Source organism: Saccoglossus kowalevskii, chromosome 11 (assembly GCF_978046115.1).
Source record: "Saccoglossus kowalevskii chromosome 11, keSacKowa6.1, whole genome shotgun sequence".
NCBI lineage: Eukaryota > Metazoa > Hemichordata > Enteropneusta > Harrimaniidae > Saccoglossus > Saccoglossus kowalevskii.
In genome coordinates this window covers 31,034,761-31,053,354 of record NC_140651.1, presented here as the reverse complement: position 1 = coordinate 31,053,354, position 18,594 = coordinate 31,034,761, and the positions used below count along the sequence as shown (strand labels likewise).

At 34.9% G+C, this 18,594-nt stretch overlaps 1 protein-coding gene across 1 annotated transcript in view; it reads left to right on the top strand.

Moving 5' to 3' along the window:
• Nucleotides 1–18,594, top strand: part of LOC100373327 (protein mono-ADP-ribosyltransferase PARP4-like) — a 209,758-nt gene that overhangs the window by 63,957 nt on the left and 127,207 nt on the right. Inside the window, exons 39-46 of the mRNA XM_085505344.1 lie at nucleotides 2,472–2,520; nucleotides 3,092–3,117; nucleotides 3,585–3,615; nucleotides 4,001–4,062; nucleotides 6,917–6,965; nucleotides 7,537–7,562; nucleotides 8,865–8,921; nucleotides 9,806–9,871. Coding sequence (XP_085361470.1) covers nucleotides 2,472–2,520; nucleotides 3,092–3,117; nucleotides 3,585–3,615; nucleotides 4,001–4,062; nucleotides 6,917–6,965; nucleotides 7,537–7,562; nucleotides 8,865–8,921; nucleotides 9,806–9,871 — 366 coding nt within the window. The remainder of the gene's footprint in view (nucleotides 1–2,471; nucleotides 2,521–3,091; nucleotides 3,118–3,584; nucleotides 3,616–4,000; nucleotides 4,063–6,916; nucleotides 6,966–7,536; nucleotides 7,563–8,864; nucleotides 8,922–9,805; nucleotides 9,872–18,594) is intronic.

Genomic DNA, 18,594 nt, shown 5'->3' with positions numbered 1-18,594 from the left:
GCATGTTCAAGAGTTCCTTTCTCTGTAGTGTTCACCTCACTCTCTGTAGTGTTTACCTCACTCTCTCTGTAGTGTTTACCTCACTCTCTTTGTAGTGTTCACCTCACTCTCTGTAGTGTTTACCTCACTCTCTCTGTAATGTTTACCTCACTCTCTGTAGTGTTCACCTCACTCTCTGTAGTGTTTACCTCACTCTCTGTAGTGTTCACCTCACTCTCTCTGTAGTGTTCATCTCACTCTCTGTAGTGTTTACCTCACTCTCTCTGTAATGTTTACCTCACTCTCTGTAGTGTTTACCTCACTCTCTGTAATGTTTACCTCACTCTCTCTGTAGTGTTCACCTCACTATCTCTGTAGTGTTCACCTCACTCTCTGTAGTGTTTACCTCACTCTCTCTGTAATGTTTACCTCACTCTCTGTAGTGTTTACCTCACTCTCTGTAATGTTTACCTCACTCTCTCTGTAGTGTTCACCACACTATCTCTGTAGTGTTCACCTCACTTTATGTAGTGTTCACCTCACTCTCTGTAGTGTTCACCTCACTCTCTGTAGTGTTTACCTCACTCTCTCTGTAGTGTTCACCTCACTCTCTCTGTAGTGTTCACCTCACTCTCTTTGTAGTGTTCACCTCACTCTCTGTAGTGTTTACCTCACTCTCTTTGTAGTGTTCACCCCACTCTCTGTAGTGTTTACCTCACTCTCTCTGTAATGTTTACCTCACTCTCTGTAGTGTTTACCTCACTCTCTCTGTAATGTTTACCTCACTCTCTGTAGTGTTTACCCCACTCTCTCTGTAATGTTTACCTCACTCTCTGTAGTGTTCACCTCACTCTCTTTGTAGTGTTCACCTCACTCTCTGTAGTGTTTACCTCACTCTCTCTGTAGTGTTCACCTCACTCTCTGTAGTGTTTACCTCACTCTCTGTAGTGTTTACCTCACTCTCTCTGTAGTGTTCACCTCACTCTCTGTAGTGTTTACCTCACTCTCTGTAATGTTTACCTCACTCTCTGTAGTGTTTACCTCACTCTCTCTGTAATGTTTACCTCACTCTCTCTGTAGTGTTCACCTCACTATCTCTGTAGTGTTCACCTCACTCTCTGTAGTGTTCACCTCACTCTCTCTGTAGTGTTCACCTCACTCTCTGTAGTGTTTACCTCACTCTCTCTGTAATGTTTACCTCACTCTCTCTGTAGTGTTCACCTCACTCTCTCTGTAGTGTTCACCTCACTATCTCTGTAGTGTTCACCTCACTCTCTGTAGTGTTCACCTCACTCTCTGTAGTGTTTACCTCACTCTCTTTGTAGTGTTCACCTCACTCTCTGTAGTGTTTACCTCACTCTCTCTGTAGTGTTCACCTCACTCTCTGTAGTGTTTACCTCACTCTCTCTGTAATGTTTACCCCACTCTCTGTAGTGTTTACCTCACACTCTCTGTAGTGTTTACCCCACTCTCTCTGTAGTGTTTATCTCACTCTCTCTGCAGTGTTCATCTCACTCTCTCTGTAGTGTTCACCTCACTCTCTCTGTAGTGTTCACCTCACTCTCTGTGTATTGTACACCTCACTCTCTCGGGTTCACCCACTCTCAATAGTGTTTTATTCACTCTCTGTAGTGTTCACCTCACTTTCTCTGTCATGTTTACCTCACTCTCTGTAGTATTCACCTTACTCTTTCTGTAGTGTTCACCTCACTCTCTGCAGTGTTTACCTCACTGTATCCATAGTGTTTACCTCACTCTCTCTGTAGTGTTCACCTCACTCTCTCTGTAGTGTTTACCTAACTCTCTCTGTAGTGTTCACCTTACTCTCTCTGTAGTGTTCATCTCACTCTCTGTTGTGTTTACTTCACTCTTTAGTGTTTACCTCACACTCTCTGTAGTGTTTACCTCACACTCTCTGTAGTGTTCACCTCACTCTCTCTGTAGTGTTCACCTCAATCTCTGTAGTGTTCACCTCACTCTCTCTTTAGTGTTCACCTCACTCTCTGTAATGTTCACCTCACTCTCTCTGTAGTGTTCACCTCAATCTCTCTGTGGTGTTTACCTCACTCTCTGTAGTGTTTACCTCACTCTCTCTGTAGTGTTCACCTCACTCTCTGTATTGTACACCACACTCTGTAGTGTTCATTTCACTCTCTCTGTATTGTACATCTCGCTCTCTCTGTAGTGTTTACCTCACTGTAGTGTTTACCTCACTCTCTCTGTAGTGTTCACCTCACTCTCTGTTTAGTGTTTACCTCACTCTCTCTCTGTAGTGTTCACCTCAATCTCTCTGCGATGTTTACCTCACTCCCTGTAGTGTTTATCTCACTCTCTCTTTAAAGTTTACCTCACTCTCATTGTAGTATTCACCTCACTCTCTTTGTAGTGTTCACATCACTCTCTAGTGTTTACCTCACTCTCTGTAATTTTCACCTTTTTCTGTATTTGTTATATACAGTTAACGCTGTTTAAATTTATATATTCTCTACTAGGCTTTGAAGAGGACAATTATGGTGAATCCGTAGATGAGTTGATTTCAAGGTAACAAAACAAAGATTATCAGAATGAAGTCTTTGTCTTATTAGGAATGTGATATATGTGTATTTTGCATATTATTTCCCAGACAAAAGAAACTTTTTATGAGAATTGAAATAATTTATATATCTTGCAATAATTGTATAAAGCTAATTTAGTGACAAAATTTGCTCATTTTGTTTACTTAAAAAAACTCGGGTTTTTAAAGATGTTTTAATATTTTTAAAAAACTAAATCTTGCAGACAGTAGATTAGTTGCTGTGACAACACACTAAGCACCAATGTCATTTGTTGGCATCTACTAAATGATTTTGTACAGTCTGCTCTTCACCACATGAAATGTTGATATAAATTGACAAACCTTTTGATAAAAAATTACAAGCAATATTCAAATCAGTTCATAGGTTCAAAATGTGAAAATATTTTAATGATCAAATTTTTTAATAATCTAATATAAATTTTTATATTTTTAAATCTCAAAGATTTTGTAATAATAGAAAAATCCTACCACACATATTGTGTTGTATTAATTAGTGGTTTGTCAAATCATAACATACAAGTAATCTGTTTGTTTCAGCAGTGCTGATGAGGACGATGTATATGGTGAGTATTTTGTTATTCATTGAGGCAATAGTTTCTGTTTCTTTAATACATCTTGGATATGTGTAATGTATATTTAATTCAAAGTGGTTGAATGAATGGATGCCATTTTATTGGCAAAAAATAAAGCATTTCTGCTATTCCCGAACCAAATTTTGATCATGTTTCAACAGATTTCATTCAGACTTCATACTTACCCATGTTCATCCACCAGACTTTTACAAATGGCGTGCATATATCTATCACGATTTAGAATTTCAGTGAATGCAAATTATTTACCCGTCATGTGTTTGAATATGTTCTGCTTATCTGGTAGTAGTTTACAAAACTAATGCCAGATGCAGTGATGTTAGTACATTTTGTACAACATGCACATTGAATATAAAATTAACTAACTGTAATGATGTTTACAGACTTATCAATGATATTTAGCTTTGGAAATTGAAAAATTATATTTATTATATTTTCAGATATCCCAATTGGTGCTTGTTATGAACGCAGGTGAGTGAGTGATGAGTGAGTAGTCATAGCAACATGAATAATTATGATGTGATATTGTCAACTGCTATTTTGGCAAGGGATAAATCATACCACACATGTGTCATGTGAGAGTCGTGTTCCATAAAATCTTCAAATCATGAAAGAACCTAGCAGCAAGTAATGAAGAATTTACAGTACTGATGTGCGTATGTTACTGTATGATTATTTCTGATTAATATAATTGACTATATTAGCTGACATGGTTCGTGTTTGATAGATTTAATTTTAACATTTATTTATTCCTAAACCCCTCTGCAAATGGGAGTTCTTTGAGGCTATACATGATTTGTTTGTTCCATTGATTTTGTTCTTTCTCATTTCTGTCCTTGAATGTATCTTAATACAGACATGATGAAACAGTGGTATTGCCTGATACTCAGAAGTTAAAAAATATATCTTTAGATCTAAGTGAGTAAACTGTTCCTTTTACTTCACTGCATGACAGTATTGTACATCATGATGGCAGTATTGTTCATTTTCCTCAGTTTGTAGTGTTCACTTTTCTCGCATGTTCAAGAGTTCCTTTCTCTGTAGTGTTCACCTCACTCTCTGTAGTGTTTACCTCACTCTCTCTGTAGTGTTTACCTCACTCTCTTTGTAGTGTTCACCTTACTCTCTGTAGTGTTTACCTCACTCTCTCTGTAATGTTTACCTCACTCTCTGTAGTGTTCACCTCACTCTCTCTCTGTAGTGTTCATCTCACTCTCTGTAGTGTTTACCTCACTCTCTCTGTAATGTTTACCTCACTCTCTGTAGTGTTTACCTCACTCTCTGTAATGTTTACCTCACTCTCTCTGTAGTGTTCACCTCACTCTCTCTGTAGTGTTCACCTCACTATCTCTGTAGTGTTCACCTCACTCTCTGTAGTGTTTACCTCACTCTCTCTGTAATGTTTACCTCACTCTCTGTAGTGTTTACCTCACTCTCTGTAATGTTTACCTCACTCTCTCTGTAGTGTTCACCACACTATCTCTGTAGTGTTCACCTCACTTTATGTAGTGTTCACCTCACTCTCTGTAGTGTTCACCTCACTCTCTGTAGTGTTTACCTCACTCTCTCTGTAGTGTTTACCTCACTCTCTCTGTAGTGTTCACCTCACTCTCTTTGTAGTGTTCACCTCACTCTCTGTAGTGTTTACCTCACTCTCTTTGTAGTGTTCACCTCACTCTCTGTAGTGTTTACCTCACTCTCTCTGTAATGTTTACCTCACTCTCTGTAGTGTTTACCTCACTCTCTCTGTAATGTTTACCTCACTCTCTGTAGTGTTTACCCCACTCTCTCTGTAATGTTTACCTCACTCTCTGTAGTGTTCACCTCACTCTCTGTAGTGTTTACCTCACTCTCTGTAGTGTTCACCTCACTCTATTTGTAGTGTTCACCTCACTCTCTGTAGTGTTTACCTCACTCTCTCTGTAGTGTTCACCTCACTCTCTGTAGTGTTTACCTCACTCTCTGTAATGTTTACCTCACTCTCTGTAGTGTTTACTTCACTCTCTGTAATGTTTACCTCACTCTCTCTGTAGTGTTCACCTCACTATCTATGTAGTGTTCACCTCACTCTCTGTAGTGTTCACCTCACTCTCTCTGTAGTGTTCACCTCACTCTCTCTGTAGTGTTCACCTCACTCTCTGTAGTGTTTACCTCACTCTCTCTGTAATGTTTACCTCACTCTCTGTAGTGTTTACCTCACTCTCTGTAATGTTTACCTCACTCTCTCTGTAGTGTTCACCACACTATCTCTGTAGTGTTCACCTCACTTTATGTAGTGTTCACCTCACTCTCTGTAGTGTTCACCTCACTCTCTGTAGTGTTTACCTCACTCTCTCTGTAGTGTTTACCTCACTCTCTCTGTAGTGTTTACCCCACTCTCTCTGTAATGTTTACCTCACTCTCTGTAGTGTTCACCTCACTCTCTGTAGTGTTTACCTCACTCTCTCTGTAGTGTTCACCTCACTCTCTTTGTAGTGTTCACCCCACTCTCTGTAGTGTTTACCTCACTCTCTCTGTAATGTTTACCTCACTCTCTCTGTAATGTTTACCTCACTCTCTCTGTAGTGTTCACCTCACTATCTCTGTAGTGTTCACCTCACTCTCTGTAGTGTTCACCTCACTCTCTGTAGTGTTTACCTCACTCTCTTTGTAGTGTTCACCTCACTCTCTGTAGTGTTTACCTCACTCTCTCTGTAGTGTTCACCTCACTCTCTGTAGTGTTTACCTCACTCTCTCTGTAATGTTTACCCCACTCTCTGTAGTGTTTACCTCACACTCTCTGTAGTGTTTACCTCACACTCTCTGTAGTGTTTACCCCACTCTCTCTGCAGTGTTCACCTCACTCTCTCTGCAGTGTTCACCTCACTCTCTCTGTAGTGTTTATCTCACTCTCTCTGTAGTGTTCATCTCACTCTCTCTGTAGTGTTCACCTCACTCTCTGTGTATTGTACACCTCACTCTCTCGGGTTCACCCACTCTCAATAGTGTTTTATTCACTCTCTGTAGTGTTCACCTCACTTTCTCTGTCATGTTTACCTCACTCTCTGTAGTATTCACCTTACTCTTTCTGTAGTGTTCACCTCACTCTCTGCAGTGTTTACCTCACTGTATCCGTAGTGTTTACCTCACTCTCTCTGTAGTGTTCACCTCACTCTCTCTGTAGTGTTTACCTAACTCTCTCTGTAGTGTTCACCTTACTCTCTCTGTAGTGTTCATCTCACTCTCTGTTGTGTTTACCTCACTCTTTAGTGTTTACCTCACACTCTCTGTAGTGTTTACCCCACACTCTCTGTAGTGTTCACCTCACTCTCTCTGTAGTGTTCACCTCAATCTCTGTAGTGTTCACCTCACTCTCTCTGTAGTGTTCACCTCACTCTCTGTAGTGTTCACCTCACTCTCTCTGTAGTGTTCACCTCAATCTCTCTGTGGTGTTTACCTCACTCTCTGTAGTGTTTACCTCACTCTCTCTGTAGTGTTCACCTCACTCTCTGTATTGTACACCACACTCTGTAGTGTTCATTTCACTCTCTCTGTATTGTACATCTCGCTCTCTCTGTAGTGTTCACCTCACTGTAGTGTTTACCTCACTCCCTGTAGTGTTTATCTCACTCTCTCTTTAAAGTTTACCTCACTCTCATTGTAGTATTCACCTCACTCTCTTTGTAGTGTTCACATCACTCTCTAGTGTTTACCTCACTCTCTGTAATTTTCACCTTTTTCTGTATTTGTCATATACAGTTAACGCTGTTTAAATTTATATATTCTCTACTAGGCTTTGAAGAGGACAATTATGGTGAATCCGTAGATGAGTTGATTTCAAGGTAACAAAACAAAGATTATCAGAATGAAGTCTTTGTCTTATTAGGAATGTGATATATGTGTATTTTGCATATTATTTCCCAGACAAAAGAAACTTTTTATGAGAATTGAAATAATTTATATATCTTGCAATAATTGTATAAAGCTAATTTAGTGACAAAATTTGCTCATTTTGTTTACTTAAAAAAACTCGGGTTTTTAAAGATGTTTTAATATTTTTAAAAAACTAAATCTTGCAGACAGTAGATTAGTTGCTGTGACAACACACTAAGCACCAATGTCATTTGTTGGCATCTACTAAATGATTTTGTACAGTCTGCTCTTCACCACATGAAATGTTGATATAAATTGACAAACCTTTTGATAAAAAATTACAAGCAATATTCAAATCAGTTCATAGGTTCAAAATGTGAAAATATTTTAATGATCAAATTTTTTAATAATCTAATATAAATTTTTATATTTTTAAATCTCAAAGATTTTGTAATAATAGAAAAATCCTACCACACATATTGTGTTGTATTAATTAGTGGTTTGTCAAATCATAATATACAAGTAATCTGTTTGTTTCAGCAGTGCTGATGAGGACGATGTATATGGTGAGTATTTTGTTATTCATTGAGGCAATAGTTTCTGTTTCTTTAATACATCTTGGATATGTGTAATGTATATTTAATTCAAAGTGGTTGAATGAATGGATGCCATTTTATTGGCAAAAAATAAAGCATTTCTGCTATTCCCGAACCAAATTTTGATCATGTTTCAACAGATTTCATTCAGACTTCATACTTACCTTGACTGTTGGCGACACGTTCTGTTAGGATTGCCCTTAAAATCACTTCACGTGTGTGTGTGTGTGTCTGTTTGATTCCCAGTGTTTTGCACGTATTAATACTGCTGTGATTTTTTTGGCTGGGCCTATTTTGTTCAAACCTGGTAGGCAAGTCACGCCTTCACTCTAGTTAGGTTGTAAAATCTGAAAACAAATTCTGGCCCGCCGTTTCCATGGCAATAGACAAAAAACTACCTTTGTGCCAAATGTATCTCATCCCACAATTCTCAGATTAAAAAGCACAGACCTTGCTCATTCTACTAAGATTGAGTGTGGGCACAAAATTTATATTTGTTTTTTTGATGTCTATTTTCATACCAAGAAATTTGACCTCAATGTTGGGGTAACTTTTCAACAGCAACGACATTTTAACTCCTCTGTGATTTTTTTTAGCCTGGCTGATTTTGTACTTGATAGGCAGGTCGTACCATCACTAATTAGAAAAAAAACTTTTGAATACTTTTGCAGCAAATGTATTACCTCTTACCAGTCTTGTTAGCATGATTTTTATTTTGGCTACGTTATGCCAACATTTTTACTCTGTATCAGTGTAATCCCATCGTAACTTTAAATGAACTATAAATGCTGCATTCAATCTAGAAAATACTATTGCGAAACGATTGCAAATAATAAATATAATAGCAGACTACGCCCTAGTAATAAAGTAAAGTGATTTCTAAAGACTGAATGTTTTTTGCAAACTTTGTATACAGAACCCTGTTTTAGTTATAAACCGTTCATGTCATATTCTACAATGGCAACAGTCATACCGGCTTGTAATTGTGGAGGGTGCATGTCATTTTGTTTTTTTTAAAGATCAGATTAAAAATGGCTGCCATTTTGTTTTAATGAATTTTTTTCTATGGCCTATTGGACATACTTGATATACAAATCTCATATTATAATTTTTAAATTTTTTTTGCAATGCCATTTATACTATCAAATAATAGTCTCAATACCTAACTAATGCTCTTAGAATTCACTTTGAGTGTAACCTTTAATTTATTTCCTGCTGGAACTTTTTATACTATTGAAAGTAATATTGATGTTTTTTATATTGTATAAATAGAAACATTTGGGAGTGTTGTTGCAAAGGAGTGGAAGAGGGAGGAGGAGGAGAAAAAAGGTGATTTTCAATTGTTTTGGTGATATGTTTCTCCTATGACAGTCAAAACATTAAATATCAATGTTTCATTTCTGTTGTGAAAAATGTTTTAGAGTAAATATTTTCATTGGTCAGAGTAAAAATCAGTTATTATGAAAACAATGACATACATGCATGGTACATTATTTGTTGTCAGAAAACAACATTTTCATAGAAAGGGCTTTCAGATTCATTGTCCAAATAGATAAATTACATTTCATCTGTTACCATGAAAACTGTTACACCATTTTCAGTACTCATTTTTAATAGTGCTATTTACCCCTTTAAAAACATATAAAAAAAATAGGCAAATATTTGATGAAACAACCAGTCAAGTTATGGAATTTAATAATTACATGGTTGAATTTCTGATTCCTTGTTTAATGCACACAGTGAGAGTCTTTGCGGTTACTTTGTCTGTGTGTATATGTATGTATGTATATATGTATGTATTACTGTTCCATAGTTATCAGTAGAACCTTTCGTCAGATTTCTATAAAACTTGGTACATGTACATTGGTGCACTGGATCAATGGACAGACATAATAATTAACTAATTGCATAATTATTAGTCAATTTTCATGTTTTCAATTGATATCTCAAGTACTAATTATCACATTTTAATGAAAGTTTATATCCATAGATTTTTAGAACCATGTACAGACCCAGATTAGTTTTGGGTTAAAATAAATATAAATATGCTTTATGCATGATATGTGGAATATCTGGCTATTCTATGTGACTTTAGATAAGACATCATTACATACATCACCATAGTTACATTTTCACAAGCAAGTCACATGATTGTACATACTTGCCCAGTGTACTCCTTAACATGTTACCTACTTGTCATTTGTATTTTGCAGTATTATCCACCAGGGATGCCTTGACGAAAAAGAAGAAAAAGAAGTTGGAAGAGAAAAAAGAGGAAAGTGAGTATTGTCCATTTACTGGTTAACACGACAGTTGTATCACATGAAAAAGTGAAAGTTCTGATTCATAGATGTAATAACTGATGTAGGTTCATTGTAGTGCGATACAGGTTAAAGTATTTACATATAAGATGGTGTTCTTGTTATCAGTTGATATTTAAAGTAATTTCTCTTTTATATTATTTATATTATACCTAATTTTCTGTTTTTCCACTGTTATCTCAAGGATTCTTCATTTTAAGACATTTTAATGTATGCTATGTAGGCTATATACAGTATAGATACTATGCCATATCTCAAATTGTAGGCTTTTGACATGTAGGCTATATACAGTATAGATATTATGCCATATATCAAATTGTAGGCTGTTGACCTAGGCTATATACAGTATAGATATTATGTCATATCTCAAATTGTAGGCTTTTGACATAGGCTATATACAGTATAGATACTATGCCATATCTCAAATTGTAGGCTTTTGACATAGGCTATATACAGTATAGATATTATGCCATATCTCAAATTGTAGGCTGTTGACATAGTCTATATACAGTATAGATATTATGCCATATCTCAAATTGTAGGCTGGTGACATGTAGGCTATATACAGTATAGATATTATGCCATATCTCAAATTGTAGGCTGTTGACATAGTCTATATACAGTATAGATATTATGCCATATCTCAAATTGTAGGCTGGTGACATGTAGGCTATATACAGTATAGATATTATGCCATATATCAAATTGTAGGCTGTTGACCTAGGCTATATACAGTATAGATATTATGTCATATCTCAAACTGTAGGCTGTTGACATAGTATTTATACAGTATAGATATTATGCCATATCTCAAATTGTTGGCTGGTGGCATGTAGGCTATATACAGAAAGATATTATGCTATATATCAAATTGTAGGCTGTTGACCTAGGCTATATACAGTATAGATATTATGCCATATATCAAACTGTAGGCTGTTGACATAGGCTATATACAGTATAGATATTATGCCATATATCAAATTGTAGGCTGTTGACCTAGGCTATATACAGTATAGATATTATGCCATATCTCAAATTGTAGGCTGGTGATATAGGATATATACAGTATAGATATTATGCCATATCTCAAATTGTAGGCTATATACAGAATAGATATTATTCCATATCTCAAACTGTAGGCTGGTGGCATGTAGGCTATATACAGTATAGATATTACGCCATATCTCAAATTGTAGGCTGGTGACATAGTTTATATACAGAATAGATATTATTCCATATCTCAAATTTTAGGCTGGTGACATGTAGGTTATATACAGTATAGATATTATGCCACATCTCAAATTGTAGGCTGGTGACATGTAGGCTATATACAGTATAGATATTATGCCATATATCAAATTGTAGGCTGTTGACCTAGGCTATATACAGTATAGATATTATGTCATATCTCAAACTGTAGGCTAGTGACATGTAGACTACATACAGTATAGATATTATGCCATATATCAAATTGTAGGCTGTTGACCTAGGCTATATACAGTATAGATATATTATGTCATATCTCAAATTGTAGGCTTTTGACATAGGCTATATACAGTATAGATACTATGTCATATCTCAAATTGTAGGCTTTTGACATAGTCTATATACAGTATAGATATTATGCCATATATCAAATTGTAGGCTGTTGACCTAGGCTATATACAGTATAGATATTATGTCATATCTCAAACTGTAGGCTGTTGACCTAGGCTATATACAGTATAGATATTATGTCATATCTCAAATTGTAGGCTTTTGACATAGGCTATATACAGTATAGATACTATGCCATATCTCAAATTGTAGGCTTTTGACATAGTCTATATACAGTATAGATATTATGCCATATCTCAAATTGTAGGCTGGTGACATGTAGGCTATATACAGTATAGATATTATGCCATATATCAAATTGTAGGCTGTTGACCTAGGCTATATACAGTATAGATATTATGCCATATATCAAATTGTAGGCTGTTGACCTAGGCTATATACAGAATAGATATTATTCCATATCTCAAACTGTAGGCTGGTGGCATGTAGGCTATATACAGTATAGATATTATGCCATATCTCACATTGTAGGCTGGTGACATAGTTTATATACAGAATAGATATTATTCCACATCTCAAATTTTAGGCTGGTGACATGTAGGTTATATACAGTATAGATATTATGCCACATCTCAAATTGTTGGCTGTTGACATGTAGGCTATATACAGTATAGATATTATGCCATATATCAAATTGTAGGCTGTTGACCTAGGCTATATACAGTATAGATATTATGTCATATCTCAAATTGTAGGCTTTTGACATAGGCTATATACAGTATAGATACTATGTCATATCTCAAATTGTAGGCTTTTGACATAGTCTATATACAGTATAGATATTATGCCATATATCAAATTGTAGGCTGTTGACCTAGGCTATATACAGTATAGATATTATGTCATATCTCAAACTGTAGGCTGTTGACCTAGGCTATATACAGTATAGATATTATGTCATATCTCAAATTGTAGGCTTTTGACATAGGCTATATACAGTATAGATACTATGCCATATCTCAAATTGTAGGCTTTTGACATAGTCTATATACAGTATAGATATTATGCCATATATCAAATTGTAGGCTGTTGACCTAGGCTATATACAGTATAGATATTACGCCATATATCAAATTGTAGGCTGTTGACCTAGGCTATATACAGTATAGATATTATGTCATATCTCAAATTGTAGGCTTTTGACATAGGCTATATACAGTATAGATATTATGCCATATCTCAAATTGTAGGCTGTTGACATAGGCTATATACAGTATAGATATTATGCCATATCTCAAATTGTAGGCTGTTGACCTAGGCTATATACAGTATAGATATTATGCCATATCTCAAATTGTAGGCTGTTGACATAGTCTATGTACAGTATAGATATTATGCTATATCTCAAATTGTAGGCTGGTGACATGTAGGCTATATACAGTATAGATATTATGCCATATATCAAGTTGTAGGCTGTTGACCTAGGCTATATACAGTATAGATATTATGTCATATCTCAAACTGTAGGCTGTTGACATAGGCTATATACAGTATAGATATTATGCCATATATCAAATTGTAGGCTGTTGACCTAGGCTATATACAGTATAGATATTATGCCATATCTCAAATTGTAGGCTGTCGATATAGGATATATACAGTATAGATATTATGCCACATCTCAAATTGTAGGCTGGTGATATAGGATATATACAGTATAGATACTATGCCATATCTCAAATTGTAGGCTTTTGACATAGGCTATATACAGTATAGATATTATGCCATATCTCAAATTGTAGGCTGTTGACATAGTCTATATACAGTATAGATATTATGCCATATCTCAAATTGTAGGCTGGTGACATGTAGGCTATATACAGTATAGATATTATGTCATATCTCAAATTGTAGGCTGTTGACCTAGGCTATATACAGTATAGATATTATGCCATATATCAAATTGTAGGCTGTTGACCTAGGCTATATACAGTATAGATATTATGCCATATCTCAAATTGTAGGCTTTTGACATAGGCTATATACAGTATAGATATTATGCCATATATCAAATTGTAGGCTGTTGACCTAGGCTATATACAGTATAGATATTATGCCATATCTCAAATTGTAGGCTGGTGATATAGGATATATACAGTATAGATATTATGCCATATCTCAAATTGTAGGCTATATGCAGAATAGATATTATTCCATATCTCAAACTGTAGGCTGGTGGCATGTAGGCTATATACAGTATAGATATTATGCCATATCTCAAATTGTAGGCTGGTGACATAGTTTATATGCAGAATAGATGTTATTCCATATCTCAAATTTTAGGCTGGTGACATGTAGGTTATATACAGTATAGATATTATGCCACATCTCAAATTGTTGGCTGTTGACATGTAGGCTATATACAGTATAGATATTATGCCATATATCAAATTGTAGGCTGTTGACCTAGGCTATATACAGTAGAGATATTATGCCATATCTCAAATTGTAGGCAGGTGACATAGGCTATATACAGTATAGATATAATGCCATATATCAAATTGTAGGCAGGCGACATAGGCTATATACAGTAGAGATATTATGCCATATCTCAAATTGTAGGCTGGTGACATGTAGGCTATATACAGTATAGATATTATGCCATATCTCAAATTGTAGGCTGGTGACATGTAGGCTATATACAGTATAGATATTATGCCATATATCAAATTGTAGGCTGTTGACCTAGGCTATATACAGTATAGATATTATGTCATATCTCAAGTTGTAGGATTTTGACATAGGCTATATACAGTATAGATACTATGCCATATCTCAAATTGTAGGCTTTTGACATAGGCTATATACAGTATAGATATTATGCCATATCTCAAATTGTAGGCTGTTGACATAGTCTATATACAGTATAGATATTATGCCATATCTCAAATTGTAGGCTGTTGACATAGTCTATATACAGTATAGATATTATGCCATATCTCAAATTGTAGGCTGGTGACATGTAGGCTATATACAGTATAGATATTATGTCATATCTCAAATTGTAGGCTGTTGACCTAGGCTATATACAGTATAGATATTATGCCATATATCAAATTGTAGGCTGTTGACCTAGGCTATATACAGTATAGATATTATGCCATATCTCAAATTGTAGGCTTTTGACATAGGCTATATACAGTATAGATATTATGCCATATATCAAATTGTAGGCTGTTGACCTAGGCTATATACAGTATAGATATTATGCCATATCTCAAATTGTAGGCTGGTGATATAGGATATATACAGTATAGATATTATGCCATATCTCAAATTGTAGGCTATATGCAGAATAGATATTATTCCATATCTCAAACTGTAGGCTGGTGGCATGTAGGCTATATACAGTATAGATATTATGCCATATCTCAAATTGTAGGCTGGTGACATAGTTTATATGCAGAATAGATGTTATTCCATATCTCAAATTTTAGGCTGGTGACATGTAGGTTATATACAGTATAGATATTATGCCACATCTCAAATTGTTGGCTGTTGACATGTAGGCTATATACAGTATAGATATTATGCCATATATCAAATTGTAGGCTGTTGACCTAGGCTATATACAGTATAGATATTATGTCATATCTCAAATTGTAGGCTTTTGACATAGGCTATATACAGTATAGATACTATGTCATATCTCAAATTGTAGGCTTTTGACATAGTCTATATACAGTATAGATATTATGCCATATCTCAAATTGTAGGCTGGTGACATGTAGGCTATATACAGTATAGATATTATGCCATATATCAAATTGTAGGCTGTTGACCTAGGCTATATACAGTATAGATATTATGCCATATATCAAATTGTAGGCTGTTGACCTAGGCTATATACAGTATAGATATTATGTCATATCTCAAATTGTAGGCTTTTGACATAGGCTATATACAGTATAGATATTATGCCATATCTCAAATTGTAGGCTGTTGACATAGGCTATATACAGTATAGATATTATGCCATATCTCAAATTGTAGGCTGTTGACCTAGGCTATATACAGTATAGATATTATGCCATATCTCAAATTGTAGGCTGTTGACATAGTCTATATACAGTATAGATATTATGCCATATCTCAAATTGTAGGCTGGTGACATGTAGGCTATATACAGTATAGATATTATGCCATATATCAAGTTGTAGGCTGTTGACCTAGGCTATATACAGTATAGATATTATGTCATATCTCAAACTGTAGGCTGGTGACATGTAGGCTATATACAGTATAGATATTATGCCATATCTCAAATTGTAGGCTGTTGACCTAGGCTATATACAGTATAGATATTATGCCATATCTCAAATTGTAGGCTGTTGACATAGTCTATATACAGTATAGATATTATGCCATATCTCAAATTGTAGGCTGGTGACATGTAGGCTATATACAGTATAGATATTATGTCATATCTCAAATTGTAAGCTGTTGACCTAGGCTATATACAGTATAGATATTATGCCATATATCAAATTGTAGGCTGTTGACCTAGGCTATATACAGTATAGATATTATGTCATATCTCAAATTGTAGGCTTTTGACATAGGCTATATACAGTATAGATACTATGCCATATCTCAAATTGTAGGCTTTTGACATAGGCTATATACAGTATAGATATTATGCCATATATCAAATTGTAGGCTGTTGACCTAGGCTATATACAGTATAGATATTATGCCATATCTCAAATTGTAGGCTGGTGATATAGGATATATACAGTATAGATATTATGCCATATCTCAAATTGTAGGCTATATGCAGAATAGATATTATTCCATATCTCAAACTGTAGGCTGGTGGCATGTAGGCTATATACAGTATAGATATTATGCCATATCTCAAATTGTAGGCTGGTGACATAGTTTATATGCAGAATAGATGTTATTCCATATCTCAAATTTTAGGCTGGTGACATGTAGGTTATATACAGTATAGATATTATGCCACATCTCAAATTGTTGGCTGTTGACATGTAGGCTATATACAGTATAGATATTATGCCATATATCAAATTGTAGGCTGTTGACCTAGGCTATATACAGTATAGATATTATGTCATATCTCAAATTGTAGGCTTTTGACATAGGCTATATACAGTATAGATACTATGTCATATCTCAAATTGTAGGCTTTTGACATAGTCTATATACAGTATAGATATTATGCCATATCTCAAATTGTAGGCTGGTGACATGTAGGCTATATACAGTATAGATATTATGCCATATATCAAATTGTAGGCTGTTGACCTAGGCTATATACAGTATAGATATTATGCCATATATCAAATTGTAGGCTGTTGACCTAGGCTATATACAGTATAGATATTATGTCATATCTCAAATTGTAGGCTTTTGACATAGGCTATATACAGTATAGATATTATGCCATATCTCAAATTGTAGGCTGTTGACATAGGCTATATACAGTATAGATATTATGCCATATCTCAAATTGTAGGCTGTTGACCTAGGCTATATACAGTATAGATATTATGCCATATCTCAAATTGTAGGCTGTTGACATAGTCTATATACAGTATAGATATTATGCCATATCTCAAATTGTAGGCTGGTGACATGTAGGCTATATACAGTATAGATATTATGCCATATATCAAGTTGTAGGCTGTTGACCTAGGCTATATACAGTATAGATATTATGTCATATCTCAAACTGTAGGCTGGTGACATGTAGGCTATATACAGTATAGATATTATGCCATATCTCAAATTGTAGGCTTTTGACATAGGCTATATACAGTATAGATATTATGCCATATCTCAAATTGTAGGCTGTTGACATAGTCTATATACAGTATAGATATTATGCCATATCTCAAATTGTAGGCTGGTGACATGTAGGCTATATACAGTATAGATATTATGTCATATCTCAAATTGTAGGCTGTTGACCTAGGCTATATACAGTATAGATATTATGCCATATATCAAATTGTAGGCTGTTGACCTAGGCTATATACAGTATAGATATTATGTCATATCTCAAATTGTAGGCTTTTGACATAGGCTATATACAGTATAGATACTATGCCATATCTCAAATTGTAGGCTTTTGACATAGGCTATATACAGTATAGATATTATGCCATATATCAAATTGTAGGCTGGTGATATAGGATATATACAGTATAGATATTATGCCATATCTCAAATTGTAGGCTATATGCAGAATAGATATTATTCCATATCTCAAACTGTAGGCTGGTGGCATGTAGGCTATATACAGTATAGATATTATGCCATATCTCAAATTGTAGGCTGGTGACATAGTTTATATGCAGAATAGATGTTATTCCATATCTCAAATTTTAGGCTGGTGACATGTAGGTTATATACAGTATAGATATTATGCCACATCTCAAATTGTTGGCTGTTGACATGTAGGCTATATACAGTATAGATATTATGCCATATATCAAATTGTAGGCTGTTGACCTAGGCTATATACAGTATAGATATTATGTCATATCTCAAATTGTAGGCTTTTGACATAGGCTATATACAGTATAGATACTATGCCATATCTCAAATTGTAGGCTTTTGACATAGTCTATATACAGTATAGATATTATGCCATATCTCAAATTGTAGGCTGGTGACATGTAGGCTATATACAGTATAGATATTATGCCATATATCAAATTGTAGGCTGTTGACCTAGGCTATATACAGTATAGATATTATGCCATATCTCAAATTGTAGGCTGGTGACATGTAGGCTATATACAGTATAGATATTATGCCATATATCAAGTTGTAGGCTGTTGACCTAAGCTATATACAGTATAGATATTATGTCATATCTCAAACTGTAGGCTGTTGACATAGGCTATATACAGTATAGATATTATGCCATATATCAAATTGTAGGCTGTTGACCTAGGCTATATACAGTATAGATATTATTCCATATCTCAAATTGTAGGCTGTCGATATAGGATATATACAGTATAGATATTATGCCATATCTCAAATTGTAGGCTGGTGATATAGGATATATACAGTATAGATACTATGCCATA